Below are 20,442 nucleotides of genomic sequence, written 5' to 3'. Positions count from 1 at the left end.
TTGAAAATCTTGTCTGAGGGAAATTGCGTTATTCCTCTGCCGCGCACAGTTAGAGATAGAATTGCACAAGTTGGCAGCTTGACTATCTTGTCATGTAAATAATTCAGCAGAGGGGCCTTCCCCCTGCCCTAAAATGAACCCCCGAAAAGTCGTTCAAGGTTATTGCACAAACAAAGCTCTAATTTGTAACTTCAGACTGTAAAAAGAGGAGCAAAACAAAGCAGTAACCATTCTAAAGATGTGACAAACAGAACGATGCAAATCTACTCTCAAAAAATCACCTCCAGCTCAGCTGAGATGATTAAAGTATTAATTTTAAAGTGAGGAATATCCTCTAATTGACCAAACAAACATAAACGCCACCATTGCTGGAATGAAAGTGGAGCCGCAGATGGCAGAATAGTCGGATTCTGGACCGAGTTGCGAGAGCAGCAGCCAGACAAAGCGAGTGGGAAAAACCCCACCAGAAACGGGGCGGTGCACAGCGGCTGTAAGAGTCGGGACGTGGTGCAGACACTAATGGTATATATGCGGCAGGACGATCACAGCCACGGACCGCTCGTCGCCGCCTTTGATTGGCCTCCCGCTCCGCCGGCTGGGAGCGGCCCGCGGCCCCCTCTGTGACGCCTGTCTCCGTCTTTGTGGCCCCCGTTCGGGCAATTACGCCCGGCGACATGTTTTCCTATGGGAGCGGATAAGGGGAGAGCAGGTGGGGGTGGGGCTTGGTGGAGGGTGGTGGTGGTGTGAAAAAGTCATTTTGGCGCTGCACTCTTCAGTTCCGGTCACGCTCCGTACCGACGCAAATTAAAACCTCCCCCCGGTCGCCTGTGTAAATACGCTGCCTACTGTGCTGCGCTTTAATGAGCCATGATATGAAAGACATCTAAAACCAACGGGAAATGACTGGCCACTTACAGGTGGGGCGCGTCTGACAGGTGACAGGTAGAGCCGGGGTGTAGGACAGGGTTGGGTGGTGGTGGGCGGGATGATAGGGGCAGACCCGCTCTGGCATTCAGGAATAATCTAGAGCTGCGAGCTGCCGGGGGAGAGTAACCAGCTTTTTAGCCTCAGGCGTCTCAAAGAATTCTGGGTGGCGAGAGGGAGAAGGAGGGGAGCAGGTGGAGATTGTGTGTGTGTACCGGTTATGTGCTCATTATTAAGGGGATGGGATGTTGTTAGGTGAGAAGTGAAAGGAGACCGTTACTATGTCTCAAGCTAAAGACACAGCTCATTGTCACACACACACACACACACACCTCTAATAACCTGTCTTCTAAAAACCTTACAAGGATTACCTATCTGGGAATCTGCTTTGTATGCAGAATGTGATGGCAGTATGGAAATGAGCAACTGTTCAAGATGGCGCCCCCCCCCCCCCCCCCCCAAAAAAAGGAAACCACATCTGCACAAACCGATTAATCCGAAACATTCAGAGGGAATCGCAAGTCATTTACAATATCACAGAATCCATAATCAAGATTCAGTGGCAGAGCCGGAGTCTGCGGCTCGGAGTCAACGCCCAGTTCAATGAGGGCTGATGGGATGTATAATTTCATGACAGATGCACGCGTTCACAGCCGAACACAAGGTCATTTTAACATGCGCAGGCAAGAAGAGGAAATACAACAACTCACCCAAGAAAGGAAATGCACACCCAATTATTAAGGGGCGAGATGAGGCAATAGGAAAAGAAATGTGTCAAATGTTTGTTTGCTGATAGCAGACTATTCATGAAATGCAAATTTCCGCATCATATTCGCATACGTGTGCTGCTCTTAATAGCAACGTATCCATGTAGATATTTAGAAACACGGCCTCCTATGGCTATAAATATGCGTCTCTAATTGTACAAATCCCAGTGTATGCATAACATTAATTAGGGTGATCGTGTTTATTGTTAAGATTATGAGCTTATTTGTTCTAACAGGTGCCTCGCCGAGAAGACACATTAGGAGCAAACCGCCGTGGTCTTCTCGGACTCAGTGGGAGCCGACCAGTTTAATGCAACTCCAACGCATTGCGTTTGAAATGGAAAAATGGGGCAAACAGATTTGCAGATAAAAAAATAAAATAAAAATAAATCTGTGGGATTGTTTGTTGGTTTTGAGCCCGAGCAAGCCGTGCTAAATCCGCTCTTCAAAGCCACGCAGCGAGCCATGAAGGGAGGAGCCGGCTGATCCATTGTTGTTGCTCCATCTGACAGTCCAACTCGCGGGCGAGGGCGAAACAGAGGAGCGGGCCAGTGGGGCGCCTTATGAATTTAGACTAAGTTGAGATTCAACATTTGGACAAAACGCACTCTCTCCTGTGAACTGTCAGCAAACCAACCCACTAACGATGGTACTGGTGAAAAAGCGTTTTACCTTCCTGGCGTGTGCTCTGACAACACGTGCCAGATCCAACTGAAGTAACAATGCGCAGAGACATGAGTGACACTGACAGGATTATAATACGTGTGTAATGTGGTATAGGGCTCACTTATAACTTATCCGTGAATGCTCATTTCTCACACGTACTCCTGCAAATGTCAAGCAACACGAGCGATCAGAGCGGAACTGGTTAACTGGTTTAACGAAGATTATAGTTTGGCTTGAAATAGGTATGTTTTTTTAAAGTTAATGACCAACCAGCTGACAGCTTGGACGGGGTTGTTAGTCTTGCTCTCGTGCCTTGTTACACTGAGTGTAAGGAAATGCCCCTCTGCCATCCTCATCATGTCTGTAGATATTAGCATTGGAAAGACACGGCCCATTGCCTATGAAGCTGAGGGGCCTCCATCAGCTCTGGACCTGGTCTACACTGCCTTTGGGCTGCTCTGAACTCTTGACTAGAACTGGTCTTAGACTTGGAACTAATAAAGTTGGTCTTGAAAACAGCTCGCAAGCTTGAGACCCAAATAATGACGAGACAAAATATGTCACACGCATTAATAAGGTTAACAGAATGATTTACTTTTACTAAACAGTTTATCTTCTCCAGCTTGTTTTGGAGTTCCTCTGCTCCGGAGTGCCCCCCCAAAAAAATCAATTAAAAAGAAACTAGATATCATTGAATGTTGATGAATGAGGCTCTCTGGTGAAGGAGACAGTTCACGGCAGTGGAAGCAGCTGAGACGTCTCTCTGACCGGGTCTTTCTTCTGGCCCCTCGGCTGTGATTGCAGAAATGGCCGCACAAAGAGTCATCTCTCACCCCGGCCACTTTGTGTGACCTTGTGCGGCTGAATAAGACTGTAATAAAAGAGCATACACATTATCAGCATTCTAATTATAATTAATACAGGCAGCGCGGCAGGCCCATTATTTACGATGGCGAGGGGCGGGGTGAGCAAACACAATAATAATCTGCTCCATGTTTTTATTGATACGTTGATGAATGGCTCTCTTTCGCACAAAACGCCAACGGAATGTCTCAGCGGCCGATCACAAGGGTGCTGATAGTCTTTCCCTACACCTTTGTTTGCATCACCTTGAGTCCCTCAGGCCACGCCTCCCGACAGAGCCCAGCCAGGTGAGAGCCAACCAGCCTCCAGGAGGTCAAACAGTTACAAATTAAACATTCTTACTAAAAATAAGTCCCCCACGTTCTGCAGTGCTATATAAAAACTAGGAGATAGCGATTGTGAATACATCTATTATTTTCATTTGATGGTAGAAAATTATCTGTGAAAGAAAAAGAAGCTTTTACGAGAAGTTAAAATCGCTCTTTTTCTCTTCAGATTATGTGGACTGTTGGCAGAGAGTAAGAGAAAACAACTACATTAAACAGTCCCTGGATATCCTCCATCCAGCGACTATCTGCTTTACTGAGCACAAAGACCCCACTGCCTCACAGCCAAAGTGCGTGAAATAAGAAGACAGCAACCTTCATATCTAGGTTATCCTTTATAATTAGGTGTCTATGTAGCTTATGCCATTTCCCCTGTTTGATAATTGTAGTCCATCCCTCCTAATTTCGCACAGAGTCAGACAAAAAAAAGTGCTTATTTGTGCCTATCTTCCTTATTAATTCTCCTCACAAATCCTTGATTATTTTCCAATCCTTTCCTCTGATATCGCTGGCTCTGTTTGTCTGTTTCACTCACTCGTCCACTGAGCAGTCTGCCTTCCTTCTCAATCGCCTGTTTTGTTTCCCGTTTTAATGAACAGTTGGATTCTTTTATTTCTCTACAAGTGCTGGATTTGCCTTATCACCCCCCCGTCCCTTTGAGGGTTGCCAATTGGTTTTATCCACGGATGTATCATTTCTTAGGCTTCCTCTTTTTTTCTCCACAAAGAGAAAGAACCACTCCGTCAACAAGCCTCTCCGGAGCCAGAGATTAAAAACCTCAACATCACCTTCCTTCCAGCGCTGCTCCCAACTGGTTTGTGTAGAACTCAATTAAACTTGTCCCCACTGAATTTCACATTACAGTACATTAAAAGGAAATTCTTCAAGCGTGATGACAAAGCTCAAACCGAGCTTCACAGCCGCCGTTTAGGAGCTTTCCCCTAAACGTTGTAGTCTTCAGGGAGTTTTCTATTTTTTTATTTTTTTTTACGCTCGCATCATCAACAAAGAAATGAGTTTTCTTTTGACTGGGGGAGGAAAAAACCAACAAACTTTAGGATTTCTTTATTTCAACAGACGTGTTGAAAGTCTCCGCCGATCAATTAGCGCCGCGGCAAAAGGTGCGACGCGGCCGCGCCACAAAGCGAGCGGGCCGCGCCTGTTTTGTCAAAACAGGCACGTTAATCTTGGTGATTTCTTTTAATCTCAATTTCAGAGGCCTGCGAGTCGATGGCGAATGATTCCACCGCCTTCACACAATCTGTCAGGGTGAAAAGGGAGAGTTCAGTGGAGCGCCGCGCCCGACGCACGCGGGTCGCTGTGTTGTGTTAACTTCATTCACATTTGACGACGCGCTTTAAACTACAAGATAGCGAACCTGAGATCAAGAGGGAGGGGAGGGTGGGGGGGGGGGTCTTTTGTTGTGTGTCTCCCCCCTGAGGGGGAGAGGAGAGCGCGGAGGGCCGTGCTACAATGCGGAGGAGGGAGAAAAGGGCCTCGGCCAGGTCCAGAGAGGAGAATGTGGAGATACGACCCCTCCCACCGCACAGCGATCCCTCCCCACAGCTCAGGAATTTAAGGGCAGCTTTGAACCCCTCAAGTCCCCCCCCCCTCCCACCCCCACCACCCGCCACCTGAAGGTGTTTTTTCTGTGTTGAGATTAGTGAGATGAGGTTCAGTCTGTGTTTTGGGCCAAACATGCCCATCCTCTGACACGAGGGCGGACTCCCGACTCCGACTGGGCTACCGACCAAGATCACTCCCCCTTGTCTCCTCTGCTTCCTCCTCCATCCTCTCCAACACATGACATGTGTCACCGCCACAGATCTGCTCTACAAGATACGACCAGTTGAAGGTCAGGGCAAATCCCCAAAGCAGAGAGCACAGAGGGGGAAAAAGGTCCTTATCCCCCTGCCTTTTTTTTTTTTTTTTACACTGATGGACTATTTAAAAAGTTCATTTTTCTTAAATGCTTAGCACATTTCACGGTGCTGTAATATGAGCGCTATAATGTGAAATCTCCATTAGCCGATGATGGGCGCCGCAGTAATGCAACGGATATGTCCATTCTACTAAAAATGAATTTTTGTCTGGATTTAAAACCCATGTAATATTCATATTTTATATTTCACAGCACAATAGCCAGCGAGGAACTAAAGTGATTATACATAGCCAGTGTCAAACTCCACGGCCGTTATCTATTACGGTTTAATAAATCAACAGAGGGAGATTCAGGGAGCACAAATATTTCGGAGTAATTTCCTGAGTCAAATATGTTTGATGAGATAAAGAAAAAAAACAAGAGGGATAAGAAATATTTAAATAGAGGATTATTTTTACATAGAATTACATGAAGCGATGAGCAGTCATGTGTGGTCACGGCTGCATTCCTCGGTAGTCGGAGGTCTAGAGCAACCAAACTTGGATTAATTCACCACTGACAAAATATCATTCAGCCCAAATGCTTTTCTGAGGCCAGGTTCCCTCAGACAGGAAGGGAAAAGGGGGCCACCGTGTAATTATTTGGTACTTACAATGTCCTATACACTCCAGATTTGCGAGGATGGAGAGCAGAAAATCTGTTTACTATGGAGCCCAGTTCCTCACTCCTCTTCTGTGTTGATGGAGCCTTTGAATAATTCATGTGAGAGCCATAGGCATATGCGATGCAGAAAGAAAAAGAAGTCAAAAAAAAAAAAAAAAGTGTCGAAGAATATCACGCCAAAGATGGCACCCTCCATTATGTGCGGCGTGCCCGCCGTGCCCACGGACCTCACATAATGTAATTGGATGAAAGTCAGATGCTGCATATTGAGGAGCTACATAAGCAGGCGACATTCTTCAGAGTCTTCTGCGATGTACTAATTGACTCTAAAGCAGCTGCAGAAAAGTAGCATCGCGTGACTTATTGTCTCCTCATATTTATCTCCAACACCTCATTACTTTTTCCTGCCGTTACAAGAAATAAGTGGAATAAATTTACCCGCTACAACTTGTGTTCAAAAAGCATGACCTCTCCCAAATAGAACAAGCGGAAGGGAAAAAAAAAAAACACATCAAGTCTCAAATAAGAATGTCATTATTCTGATTCGGTCCAGCAGAGATGTTTTTGTTGTCATTCAGGCTTCTGTTGACAACTTGTCTCATCGGGATGTTAGTGAATGAAACACTGTGACGTGTGCTTTACATATCAAAAACTGCCGGGACTTTCATTTAAACACCCGTCACCGTCACTGAGGACATTTTTATAGACAGGTAAAGCCCCCTAGACGCGGGGGTCTAATTAGTCTCTCTCTCTACGCCGTCGTGTCTACACATCCGAAGCCCCCCGAAAGGAAAGCGATCCAGACAAAAGCAAGCACTTGTAGAAGAAGCATCCAGGTCTTTGGCGTCAGTAGAAGTCGTAGTAGCACAGTGAAAATGCCGCATTGTTCCCCGAGTATAAATATGCAGGTGTTATTAAGGGAATGTACTCAGAGCTTGGGTGGGGGCATGTAGTATGTGTAATCCTACACCCCCCTCCAGGATGCTGAAAAGACAATAACGCGCTCGCTGTGCACGGGGACGACAACTGTGTCCACAGCAACAGAAGGCTGTGAGGAAATGGCTGTCAAAGGCTCTGACCAATCAGGACCAAACTGTTAAACAGTATTATATAGTTATTGTAAATGATCCATCCATGTTCAAGAAGCATTTTGGACTGGTTCAGTTTGTGAGAAAGGGTCACACAGTCTTGAAACTGGGTGAAAGAGTGGAACACAAAACCGAGCAAGAACACGTTATAATTTGGAACGAATCCGAAATCCGGACGGATAAACAAATGCTTCTTTAACTAATCTGCACTCTTGGAGTGCCCTTCTTCTGTACGATTATTGTCATTAATGCCCGACGCAATTACCCAGAGCTCAAAGTGACCCTTTCCACTCACCAGCTGTCCCACTAACCACCAAAACATCAAAATCCTTCAGTCTACCGTAATATAAGACATGAAAAGATGAGAATTTTTTTTTTTTTGAGATACTGGAACCATGAAGTCATTTGTGCATGAAAATGACAGTCACCTGATGATATAAAGTATACGCCAGCGTGATATTTTAACGATTAAGGTTTTTCACATCTTTTTTATGCTACATACGTTAAATACGAATGTGTTCTTAAATGCAGCAGCATTCGGCCGGCGGAGCCGACGCGCTAAACAGGAAGCGGCGGCGATGATGGATGTGGTCGCCGCGTGACTGTAGAAAGGAGTCGGTGGGCCGGCGTGCGTAATTCCTGACATGAAATATTACCCGCAGCGCTCGACGGAGCGGACCTGCTCGGATGGCGGCAGAGATACCATCCATCCCTTCAGCACGAGAAACAAACAAACAAAAGCTCCAAGACCCCTGACCTGACCGAGCAGGTACAACTGATAAGTTGGTACCAATTCCTCCCTCCTCCCCTGCTTCCCTCTTTCCTGTGAATAGCGTTTCCTTGCCTTTGGCCCCAGTTTCACCTTGCTACGCTTGTGCCCTTCTATTAAAGGTGGTAATGGCTGCCAACTTCCCTCAGGCCTTCTTTTTAATATTTGTCACTCATGAAAGAAAATGGCTGGGGTGCAGGGTGGAGGAGGGGTGGAGGAGGTGGGGAGGGAGGCGGGGGATGATGAATCTTACTTTGCCAGCTAAGGGCTTCCATCTCCCAAACAGAATGAGATCCAGTCCAAAACACTGCTGTGCGCATTAGGGAGCTGTGGGTTTAAGCCTTGTCCGCCGTGATCAAACCAGGATTTATGAGGCATCATAACTCCCGACAACATCCAGCGGCTTATTAATTTTATATATTTCTGTCCATTCCCTGATATTCCCGGCCTTGACAGTCACTCAAGATAAGCCAAAAGCGCTCTGACAGGATGAAGTGTGTGTATATTTCTCACTGTTCTGCCGCTCCCCTCCAGTTGAATAGGTTTAGGGGGAAAAACCTTGAGTCTGCCGCGCCGTGATTTGTCTGCGTTTTTTGTCTTCACTCGCAACCTTCCCGTTTGTAAGGGGCCTTAAATCAGCCTCGCAGTCTGCTGAAGCATGAGAACAGGCCAGACAGAGGCAGCGAGGGAGGGAGGCAGGAGGGTGCAAGTCTCAATATATGTTCATGCACAAAGAGGCCGAGGGAGGGAGGGAGAAGGGGAGGAGGTGATTGGCTCCGTCAGAGCTTCACACGTGTGGTTGAATTTTAATGAAAACACTGACTAATCACCATTTACAGGCCGTCTATATAAAGGCCCGTTCTCCGATACGAGAGGGCAACGCGCTGATAGGGTTTCATTTAACCAGCATCTGGGTCGGAGGCTCCATTTAATGTGGCCCACAGGAGAACTGAGCGGGAAGGAGACAGAGACGTGGTAGTTCTTTATGCAATGATCACATAGGTGCACATCAATAAAGCCCTCGCCCCTCGTACCAGAAACGCTACACGGAAGGGGAGGGGCCCCCTGCACGCGCGGGAGCAGTGACGGGGCCTGCGAGGCCGCTTCTAGATGACTCCCTTAACCTTTTGAACCACCTTTTCCTCTTAATTCTCCCGTCTCTGCCCACAAAGTAGCTTAAATGTGTGTGAAGTGTGTGTAATTATTACATGCACTTCATCTGCTTGTTTCCTCTTTGAAGTTTGATGATACACTGGACATAGAATTCCAGTTCGGTCTCTGATGTTTGGAAATTGCTTATGATTAAGTGTATTTAATTCAAAGGGCACTACTTTATTGTTTATTTATTTATAGCCGACACCTCCACTGTTTGCAGCACTAGAGATATCTCCTGTCATATTATACTTTCAAGGCCCTCCATTCATTATAACTAAATCCTACAATATTATATAAAGAATGGTGCAAAGCACTGTTGTAGTTTACACTTTCCCCAGTGATATGATGACACAGTGAACCAATGTGTGCCACAGAAGAATTACCATATGAGTAAACAAGAAACTGTTGCTATGTGGAGTTATTCTTCTAAAAATAAAATTGAATAAAAAGTAGTATTCAAATATTTTCCTTTGTTTTCTTTATAAAATACTCATTTCTACAGCGCAGTGAGGCCGTGAAGTATGCAACAGTGAAAAACACCAGCCAATCAGAGCAGGGCGTTTAAAACGGGCACTAAAACAGGCTGTTTCAATACTGGCATTTCCACCAACAGATGTCTGCTGCCTTGCTCAAGGTAACCCTGAAAGCAGCTGCGAGAGATGATCAAATATAACGCTACAGTTCCCCCAACGTGTGCGATGTTTCCTCACACCTTTGCAGACTTCCCCTCGAGGTCGGAGCCCTCCTGAAGTCTCCGCCTGCTCTTTTGAGGCCCCAAACCTTTGATGCCAGCTCAGACTTTCCTCCCTCTTCATTCCCTCCAGCCGGCTGCACTCTGGCCACGACCCCGACCGCGCTAACTAGCCCCGGTGGCTATCACACCCAGCAGCGTCTGACTAAGACCCTAGCATGCACCAGCCGGGCCGCGGCCGCGGCGTCTGAAGCAAGCGGCGGCGAGGAGGCAGGCAGGATGTAATCTCCGGGAGCTGTTGATACAGGGAAACACGCGGGTTTTCGGGTCAAAGGGATTAAAACGGTGGAGGTGGCGGCCGTTAGAAGGAGAGGGCCTGTGGAATAGCGGCGGGAGCAGCGGGCGAGCCACCCCACAACAGAGAGGAGTGGGGAGATTACAGGGGGGGGGGGGGGGGGGGGAAGAAGTGACTCCCAATGGCAATGGGAACAGCGCATTAGTAGCCACTATTCAACAGTATGCAGGCTTAGCAAGCTCAGAGGTGGCCATGTTCTCCGTGCCGGTCAGGAGACGCTGGCCTTCTATGAGGAAGACATGGAGGGGAAAGGAGGGACCGTTGTGATGCCTCAATAGAGAGAAGAAGAAGAAGGAAACGTCAAACGAACTCTGCTCAGTGTTATCGAGCGCGCGGATGTGTGTCTGAGATTTCATTTCCCTCTGAGCCCTTCATGCCTATGCAAACCTCACATGGTTTGGATAGACTTCCATCAACAAAACATGTCAATCACCTCCCGTGAAAACGGCAGCGATACCAGGCTGAAACCTATCTCGCTCAGACCCCAGCACGGAACTCACGGCTTCCATTTCACAGTCTGTGGGAGAGCCGAGTTCAAAATTCTCACATCCATCTTTTTTTCTTCTTCTGCAATCCAGGAGGCTCAGATTCCAGTTACGTTTCCCATTGAATAGACTTGTGTTTCCAGTCTAACCCGCCTCTAGTGTGCTGGCTGGTGGAGCGATGACAGATTGGTTTCCACTCGCTGCACGCTGGAGCACAATGGAGTGGCTTTGACAGAGTTAAGAGAAACAGTGCATCAATGCCCCCCACCCCACCCTCCATCCTTCTTCCCTGTACACACACACACACACCTCCCTCCACCCTCCCTCATTTCCCCCCCTTCTCTCCGTCTCTGCTCCCTGGGGCTTGGAGAATGGATGGCCCTGTCTGACCTGGACGACACTGATGTCTAGTCCTCTACACTACTGTACCTACAGCGCGCCTGTCGGCTCGCTCGCAGCTCCGCCCGCGCTCTCTCTCTCTCGCTCTGACACACAGCAAGCGAGTACACACACACACACGGGGGGCCGGGCCCGCCATCTCCGTCACCCTGCGCCGACAGGCAGAGGTCAGCAGAGCTCAGGCACTAAAGCAACCTAGAGGAGGCGCTCATACTGATAGCAGCCAACTGCAGTGCCGCGGTGGAGACGGACACACGGCTCAACAACCTTTAAAATGACCAAACGCCACCGTCCCTTAACTGTGGAGCACCGCCATTTGAATATGTCATTGCCCTCTTTGGTAATTCACACGGGGAGCTACGTTCTTAGAGGATGATTCAGCACGTCGCAGCTCCAATGACCCGGAAGCACACACGCGGTCCAGAGGCCCTGATCAGTGTGTCGGACACGTGGCGACGGCGCTCAGAGGACCTGAGGATGATGATCTGGTACCAGGGTTCCGACAACCGATTGTCATAAAACAACAACTTTGACTGCAACGCTTCCTTAGAATCCACCTTAAACGCAGCATGAAACATGTACTGGCCACGCTTCCCTCTCGCAGGATTCACAACGTCACACAAACCACTTTAACCAAATTGCGACCACTACACCTTTTAACGCTCGTTGTTGAACCGGCCTCGCGCGTGCGTCCCCGTGTCCTTACCCACGGCATTGGACTTTAAGAGAGGAGGAATAGCGAAGATGCCGTGAGCAGATAAGCGCGATAAAACCCCCCCAGCGATAAGGCTGTAATGCTAGAGGTGGCTTGGTGTTTCTCCGTGCGCCGCAATGAGAAAAGAGAAGCAGTGATACCGCACTGATACGGCCATCCACAGACTGCGGGGGCCCCGCGTTCCTTTTTCCCCCCCGTCTCCCACGCAGGTGGATGTACAATCAATAAAATGGATTAGCTGCAAAAGGTATGTATAAAGGTTATCGCCGAGTTCTGTCGCACGAACACAGCGGCGACCCCGCGAAACAATTTGATAATGTGCCGAGCTATTTCTTCAGAGGAAATCTGATTATGTTTTTCCCCGGCCTAAAAATTGATTTGCAGGGGAGTAAACATTATCAAAGGGAAAAATTGCTCCCGCTACAGCAGACCTCATGGAGCTTAAATGGAATTGTTCTAACTGTATTCTCCAACGCGGCCCTTTTTTCCTCCTCCACTGTCTAGCCCCTTTCTCTTCTCCCCCCCCGTCACCGTGAGCTTTTTTCCCCTCCTGCACCCACCCACCGTAGTATGATCATCTCCTCTCCCCCTCAGCGCATCGGAGCTTCACCCAGACTCAGTCCCACTTGTTTAGTTCCACTGGCTGCAGTCCTGTGTGTCAACCCTCAGAGAGACTTTCACCGTGTGGTTTTCCATCACGCTGACTGACGATCTAAACAGCCCTCCACCCCAGTGATTCCTCTATCGCTCGCCCACCATCTCTCTTGCTCTCACACTCTCTGACACACACACACACACACACACTGTGACCTCCTTTGAGCCTGATAAAAAAAAGGCGACCCCCGCCCCCCCCTCCAAAAAGGAAAGTGTGTGGATGTGCAGAAAGGCCCCTCTCTCCAGCTCCTAGCTTTTGTCTCTGGTTATCCTGCACACACAACCCTCCACGACCCCCTACATCCCGTCTCCCTCTCACACTCTCTCCTTCTCAACTTGCCCCAGTATCTTGTGTGTATGTAGATGTGTGTGTGTGTGTGTGTGTGTGTGTGTGTGTGTGTGTGTGTGGAGTGTGTGGGGGGGGGTTGACTCTGACCAATGGCATCCAGCAGCAGGGCTTTATCCTGAAGCACACTGACAATGCTTTTCACACCTACTTAGCAGAGCAGAGATGGGGGCGCTGGGCTGCATCATGCACCCGGGCCTAACAGCAGGCATAAGGGCTTTTAGAAGACACACACACACACACACACACACACGGAGCGGACACTCTGTAATTACTGACTCAAGATCCCGCTAGTAGATTACCAAAAGTCTCGCAGTAGCTTATTTTCATATTTTTTCAATGAATATCAAAAATGGCCGTTGATAATGCCGTTAAGGGAGAGGAATATAAAGCACATATAATCACATTAACTTACAGTGATTAATGTAATAAAATGTGATCCCCCCCCCATCTGAACACATTCAATACTGAGGAGACATGCTCCAAATGTTAAGAGGCCACTTCTCGAAAATACACATTTAGGCAGATCTGTATTTGAGGACGAATCATATTCTCACCGGGGGGGGCACACGTGCACGTGTGATGCCCGCCGCTCACTATTTTCAGCTTCCTCGGCCTACCCGCTTGATCGATACCGGAGCTTTCCTCATCATCGATTATACAATTATGGAGAAAGTTAAATGTGTGACACACTCTCATGTACGAGTGTTTACCGACGCAGCCGGCGGGCAGAGTAAGAGGGAGGAAGAAGCCTCCTCTTCCCTCCCTGCTAATTTTTTCTCGCTTCATCTTCTTCTTTTTTAAACGTGGTGCTTAAAGAGAGCTCAGCGTAGTCCAGGTACTTCACTCAGATGATTATAATGCCACGAGGGTGCAACACATCACTCTTATTAGCCACACCGGAGCACAATGGTATCATAATTAATGGTCGCAGCAGGATTGAACGCTGCCCTGACATGGAAAAGTGGGCCTACTTAAGCTCTACAAGGCATTTAAATATGCAGAGTGAATGGCACAACCCAAACCCTCCTGCTCTAAGGACAGCCCACGCTCATTAGCCCGACACCTTTCCGTGGCACTGATACAAGGACAACCGGCGTGCACGTTCACAACACGAGTCACACGGGTGCACGCGCCAAAAAAAAAGAAAAGAAAATGCTGCGTGGCGGTGCATGAGGAGAACGATCGGGTCCCCTCATCGCTGCCCATCACTTTGCAGCCCCTACTGTTGCTTCCTGTCTGGAGGCTCAGTCCGCGTGCTGAATGCAGGGCACACGCATGTGCGTCAGCGGCCATTACTCAGATCTTGGGTAATGGCGTTGGGTTGGTGCGTGTCTCCGCGGTGGCAGAGAGTGGCGTGTGGTGCCTGAGCTACGCCGCCTAGCTCACCGAAGCTGCCTGCGCGCCGGGAGAGAACAATGCACATAAAAGGCTGCCGGAGGAAGCGTCTGGAGCAGACGTCTTTCACATGGCTCTGAATGGTGTGTGTGTGTGTGAGTGTGTGTGTGTGGGGGGGGGGGGTTATGCTTAAGAGTGAGGCAGAAAGAACGAAACAAATGGGGAAGAAAACGCCCTCTTCAACATGTTTATGGAGGAAAATAATAAGAGTGCGTGCTCGTGTCTCACTCAAACGCGCTCTTTACAAAATGCCCGCGCTCCTAAACGGCACGTGTGGGATGGTTAAGTCCTCCCAGATCGCTGTCCTTAACCCACCACGCACACGCACACGCACACACACACGCTACAATCCTCCTCCTCTCCCTCGCCACAAAGCCAGCTTTACAACTTCCTCTGCTGCTAATGTGGAGGCTCGCAGCCACAAGACACGTTGCTCAACAGCTGCCAAATGCCTAAAAACCGGCTCACTCCAGCCTGACCGTACTGAGTTATCGCGCGGCTCAGTGCAATCAATTATTGCTGCAGTGGAATCATTAATAATTTCCTAATGAAAACGATTCTGTTGATCTGTTGTCTTTTAATTAAACATAATTAGTCGGCTGCTCGGAGCCGTGGTGGGGGACTCCTTTAGGGTACAATTTTGTTTTAATACACTGATAATGAAATTTTTACATTGTGTCAGTTGTTTAGTTATTATTCAGTCACACTATTTCGCTATGTTCCCAGATAACAGATAATAACCCTCGCACCTCCTATTCGCCGCAGTCATTTTAAAAGGAGGAGGGTTGAAATGAACAATTACATTTTGAACTGTGAGAGTCCTCTCCTCTCACTGTTCAACGCCGCATGCTGCCAGGCAGCAGTGCAGGAAACGCCTTCAATTCGGGTGGGAATTAAAAAAAACCCAAGAACGAACGACTCAAAATGTCATTGGCAATACATTGCAGAGCTGGAGTTGTTATTTCTTCTTCAAAGAGTCAAACAGATTCTCCATCTGTCCAGGCAAGTCGTGCTAGTTTGTCTTCTGCCTCGGGGCTTCAACGCTCTGGAGCAGCGGAAAGGAGCAAATGAAGGCATTAAAAAAAAAAAAAAAAAAAAGGATCTGATTGTGAAGACTTAGTGACTATGAAATAATACAAAGACACAGCCAGTTGGCTAATTCGGCAGTGTCCGGGCTTATGTAAAACGGCCTAGTTACATTGGTCAATTTCTGCACGAACAATGGGGCTGAGTTGCTCTGGAGACTTATTGGACATGCTGTATCTGAATGTGGTCTGGCTTAAGAGGCTTACAGTTGAGAAGTTTAGGTGACCTCTGAATAATGCCACATAATGTGGTCACATTGAATGTGCACAGTTTCAATTGGCTCAGATAGCAGGTGACAATGGCGGAGGCACAATGGCGGCTGAATGAAGTCATATATTATACTGTAGACCCCAAAATGGTGCACTTCTGGTGTACAGTCAGATGTGACCGTGCTTGATTTCAGTGTCAGCTAGAGAGAGGAGCTTAGGGCGGACCTCTTGGTACCTGCTTGGTACCTCTGAACTCCTGCGTTCTTCCTGGCGGTCAGCAGGGGGCAGGATGCTGTTTTAGGGTGGTGCTACCTTTGTGATCGATGCCTCGCCACTGTCTAAGGTAACTCTGAACCTCACAATGTGGTTTTCCGAGGATGAAAGTAACATTTTTGCTTCTCTCGAGTCACTCCTGGTTGCAAAACCCCCCCGAAAACGCAAATCAAAATGGCGACGGGCTAAATGCCAATGGGTGAGTGTGTCCAGTTGATCAAGAGGGCAATCAGCTGTCAATAAACTTTGCCAATTGATTGGTGGATGTCATGATTTTATTGGTGGAAATTGGTCTGTATTAACTCACATAAACAGACATATAATAATAAAGGTGCACTATTTCAGAGGGAACGTGATCTATAAGGTTTAAAAAAGCTTTTCTGATGCCCTCTCGGCTTTAATATATATGAACGTAAAAGATTCTCCAAAGATGGAAATTTTGATCAGAGATCCCGGATATAACATTTTTCAATCATTACTGTCAATGAGGAGGACCAAAGCCGGCAATGAACTGAACTTAAAACTATTGCTTGTGCTGCTAGAATCAGGCGTATCGTGTCATACAGCTCCTGTGATGAAGAGTGGAGCGCGACCTGTAACCTCAATTCACGGTTCGGTGCAGGAGAAGCAACAATCCAACAGACTGACCTGGAAACCTGAAGGAGCTGATTGGCCGGACGGAACCAAGGAGGCCGATTCAGGAGAGGTGTGTGGACCGGCACAAGCCCAGAAAACCAGCCGATGCAGCCGAGGGACAGAACGAGACAGATCCTTCAGTCCCACATCCTGCTGCTGGGAATACCAAACGTGTAGTGACCCCCAAAAACTCCCAACGAGTGCATCATTTAGCGCCTCCGTTGCCGGAGATGATTCTGCCCGTGTTAGGAATGTACGTGTGTCCCGAGAACAGGTGAGGTAGGTCAGAAAGTTTGGAGGGGAAGACAAACGCATTCTTGTTCTTTTCATGGGATTTGTTCACAATAACAGAAACCGAGAACTGCTCAAATTCTTCCGATCCGGCAGGTTTTTACTGCATATTGAACAGACACATGCATCTGGGAGAAGATTATTTTTTTTTCAGAATTTCTTTTCTTCCGTTGAATCTCTCGGCTGCATTGTTTATCAATCTGTTGTTTATCAGTAGGGAAAACTCTCCCCAGGTTTCTCTCTCTCTGGGTCCCTGTCTGTCACCCCCCCCCTCCGTCTCCAGCGTTACTGTAACATATAATTACTCTGCAGACTCGCTGCCTGTTTCTTATAACTTCGGGGGTTCAAAGAAACCATCCGAGTGTGGAGGAGAGCATTGTGGGAGTTCCAGGTGGATTTCTGGATAATGAGTTAGTGCGCCGCTAGAGTCGAGAGTCTTAGTAGTAGCTGGCTGCTGAGGCTGGGAGTTTAATGTAAAACAAACAGGGCCGCGCCGACAGCCTGGGAAAAAACGATACCGCACTTCCCCACTTCCTCTTCGGAGCTGTCGCCGCCGTTTTGAGCGAACGGGGAGTCGAGGAAGGATTTGTATTCACGGTACGGCTCCGTGAATCCCAATTTAGGACATTTAAATGCCTCAAACATTACCGCTCACTTCTAATTTCTCCGAACGGGTGAAAAGCTTCCGCCCCTTCCTGCTCGTCTGGAGAGAACGATACAGGCGGAGGGGGGACGGAATGCAGATTGTCGGGGGACAATATGGTGAAAAATGTGGGATCCCAGAAATAAATCAGTATTTGACACTTGAGGGTTAGCTTGTCTCGGTGCGGATGACCGGGGGCGCCCCGTGGGGGACCTGAATACACCTCCCCGCCGCTTGTTACACACTCCAGCGCATGTATTATACATAACAGGCTGCTAGGAATACAACTCCCAGAGGAATCCTTTCTGAATCCTGTCCTCTCTCTCTCTCTCTCTCCCCGTGTATTTCTCCAAAGTTCTGCTGTTGGAAAAATAAATGTGAGGCAGAATCACAGGCAAACACCCAGCGGAAAGCTACAGCCACTCAAACCAATCAGCAGTCCTTACTTAGAGATACTCCCCCATAAACTCACCCTGGCGAGCGTCCAAAGTGAAGCGCTACTATCTTTGCAGGCAGCCATAAAGAAAAGCCGCGACCACTGAAAGGTAAGCCAAAGCGTATTGCTGCAAAGCACACTGTGCATTGAGATATTCACTGTTTTCCATAAGTGACGCATCTGCAGGGAGCAATGAAGCAGTCTGCAGAGGGTGAAGATATAAACAGCCCAGGCCTCAGCATTTTCCTTTTTTTTTTTTTGTTCAAGGTGGGAAGAGAGTTCCTATTTAGCGTCGACGCGATAAAACACGACTCAGGCGGCACTTCCAGAAATGAAGCTCTAGAAGAAGGAAAAAAAAGGCCGGATACAGAACTGAATTCAACAAAGTTTGAGTATTTTTACAATGTGCTGACATTCGATTTCAGTGTCACCTCCAGAGGGGGCCCACACCTGTAGGTTGGCGGTAAAGAAGAATAAGCGGCATCAAACACTTTCTGAACTTACTCACAATCGAACCGGGAAAAAAAAAAGAAAGTGGCCAGCAGCAAAATATGGATAGAGAGCCGAGAAGAACCGACACCCAACCAATTTATCCAAAGCTGTCTGTGGCAGAGACGCTATGAAGCTGTTCCAGTGTGGAACACAGCCCGAAGTTTTTATACCGGTTGGTATTACGGTGGAAATTTATTGCAGCAGTTTTCACAATGAGAAAACAAAAAAAAATCTTGTGGCAAAAAAAAAGGTAATACTTCCATCCCCAAAGTTGATGAGAAATGATGAGAATCGGAGTCGGATGCATTTTGTGACGATTATTCTCCGTCTCGCCAAGCCGCAACCACGAGGTGACAAGAGATACTTAACTTCTACCAGATTTAAATTAATTTTTGGTATTCAACATCCTCTCTATTATCGTTTGTCATCAGCTGGCAAGCGTGTGGAGATTGCTGTATGTGTGTGTGTGTGTGTGTGTGTTCGGGGGGGGGGGATTTGCTGTAATGAACTTATGCAGCACAACACAGAACAAATCTCACTAGGGGACGTTTGCAGATGTGATTGTGTTAATTTAATAAGGTCAAACGGGAAGCGACAAACAAAGGGAGGTGTCAGGGGATCCACAGCTGAGGTGATGATGATGATGATGATGATGATGATGCTATCATCATCTAGAGGAAACAAAATAAAATGAGAAATTCATCCTTTTTTTTGTTTCATACACTCGGCCTCTGAGCAAAAAAAGATTAGAAGATCTTAAAGAAGTGCGTAATCTTCTTTCACAGCTTATCAAAACTTTAATGATTTGGTGATAAAGAGCACAAAGTTAAGTAGCCGGTTAAGAGGATAACTCCCCAGTGCAGTCTAGTGATTAGTAGATGAGAATTGGGAGACTGAAAATCCCGGTTGCAAATCCCACTCCTGCCACTTATTCACTTTGAGGAGAGAAGAAGCTCCATTTCAGTTTTGGTGGGGGCGGCGGGGGGGGGGGGGGGGGGGGTATCGTCACGGGGTAATCACTTTTTGAAAAGTGATAAATGGAGCCCCTCTCTTTCGCCCTCTTTTGGAAACCCAGAAACACTTCTTTATTTACGTGTTTATTTGTCGGCGCGTCCGTCTGGTTGACGCCCCTGTCGTGACCTAATTATGGCTGCAGGAGCAGCAAGTGATGCTGCAGACGGCGGCGTCGGGGCTGCTACAGTCGAAGCATCTCCTCGTGCAATCTGCAACAAAAGCGGGGCTCCGCGCCGCTTTAATGAGGGCGAGCCGGACACAATGCCGCAGATTGAGGAGGGTTTATCGCCATGACAGCGAGTCACTTGTTTTTTTTCTTAAAGGATGACGGCCGGATGAACAACATGTTTTTATTTTCTCTGATGACGGATCTGCCCGCGTACTTACCCAGCGCTGCGTGACTTGTTAGAGATGCACCAGATAAAGCATTGGCTGAATTAGGGAGGGAGCAAATGAATTGAAATGGCGAGGCCCTTTCCACTCGTGCCTTTGCTGGCTATCTGCACTGAGATAGGGATTCACTTAGTATAAAAAAAAAAGTGGAGGGGGGGAGGGGGGGCATTAATTACCTCGTGAAATCTAAAGACCATTAACTTTGTGTGTCAAGTGATGTTTCTCAGTTCCTAATCAGAGTTTTAGTGATATAAATGACCCGTTGGAGTAAAACAGATATGGTGTGTGTGTGTGTGTGTGTGTGTGTGTGTGTGTGTGTCCTCGCAGTGCAATTATTTCTGCGTGTTTGTGACTTTGAGAAGTGAGGAAGAGAAGAGAGAGAGAATCAAAAGTAAAAGAAAGAGAGACAGACTTGGAGGGGGACAGACAGGCAGATGGGAGCGGAGCGGATGGAGGATTGTCAGTGTTTTTCTTCTTTTTTTTTTTTTGTAGCGGCGGCGCTGCGCTGCGTGGTGTGTTGAGCCGCAGAGAGATAACAGGACGCCGGAGCTGCTCGCTTACCTTTGCTGTACACCACACAGTTGTTTTTGTTGTCTTCCGCTCCCTGCCAAGTCACATCCAGCAGCCACCTGGGGCCGGCGCTCAGCACCACCGGGACCGTGCTCTTCGTCTTCTGGACGGAGACAGATAACACACACTAATCATTCGCTTATTTCGGTGATTAAAGAAACATTAATAACCACTGAGTTACGCTGCTCTGAATGGCAGTAAACACACAATTTCAGAAAACTATACACCAGACAGCCCAAGTCCACCCCGTTT

The 20,442-nt window shown here is 47.8% G+C and overlaps 1 protein-coding gene across 2 annotated transcripts in view; it reads right to left on the bottom strand.

Annotated features, from left to right (window-relative positions):
• Positions 1-20,442, bottom strand: part of zfpm2a (zinc finger protein, FOG family member 2a) — a 108,037-nt gene that overhangs the window by 20,321 nt on the left and 67,274 nt on the right. The window contains exon 5 of one of the 2 annotated variants that reach the window (XM_040165036.2): positions 20,182-20,293. In XM_040165036.2, the coding sequence (XP_040020970.2) occupies positions 20,182-20,293 (112 nt within the window). The remainder of the gene's footprint in view (positions 1-20,181; positions 20,294-20,442) is intronic. The other variant, XM_040165037.2, reaches the window with a different exon arrangement.

Source organism: Gasterosteus aculeatus, chromosome 20 (assembly GCF_964276395.1).
Source record: "Gasterosteus aculeatus chromosome 20, fGasAcu3.hap1.1, whole genome shotgun sequence".
NCBI classification, from domain to species: Eukaryota; Metazoa; Chordata; class Actinopteri; order Perciformes; family Gasterosteidae; genus Gasterosteus; species Gasterosteus aculeatus.
This window is presented reverse-complemented; position numbering and strand designations above follow the sequence as displayed.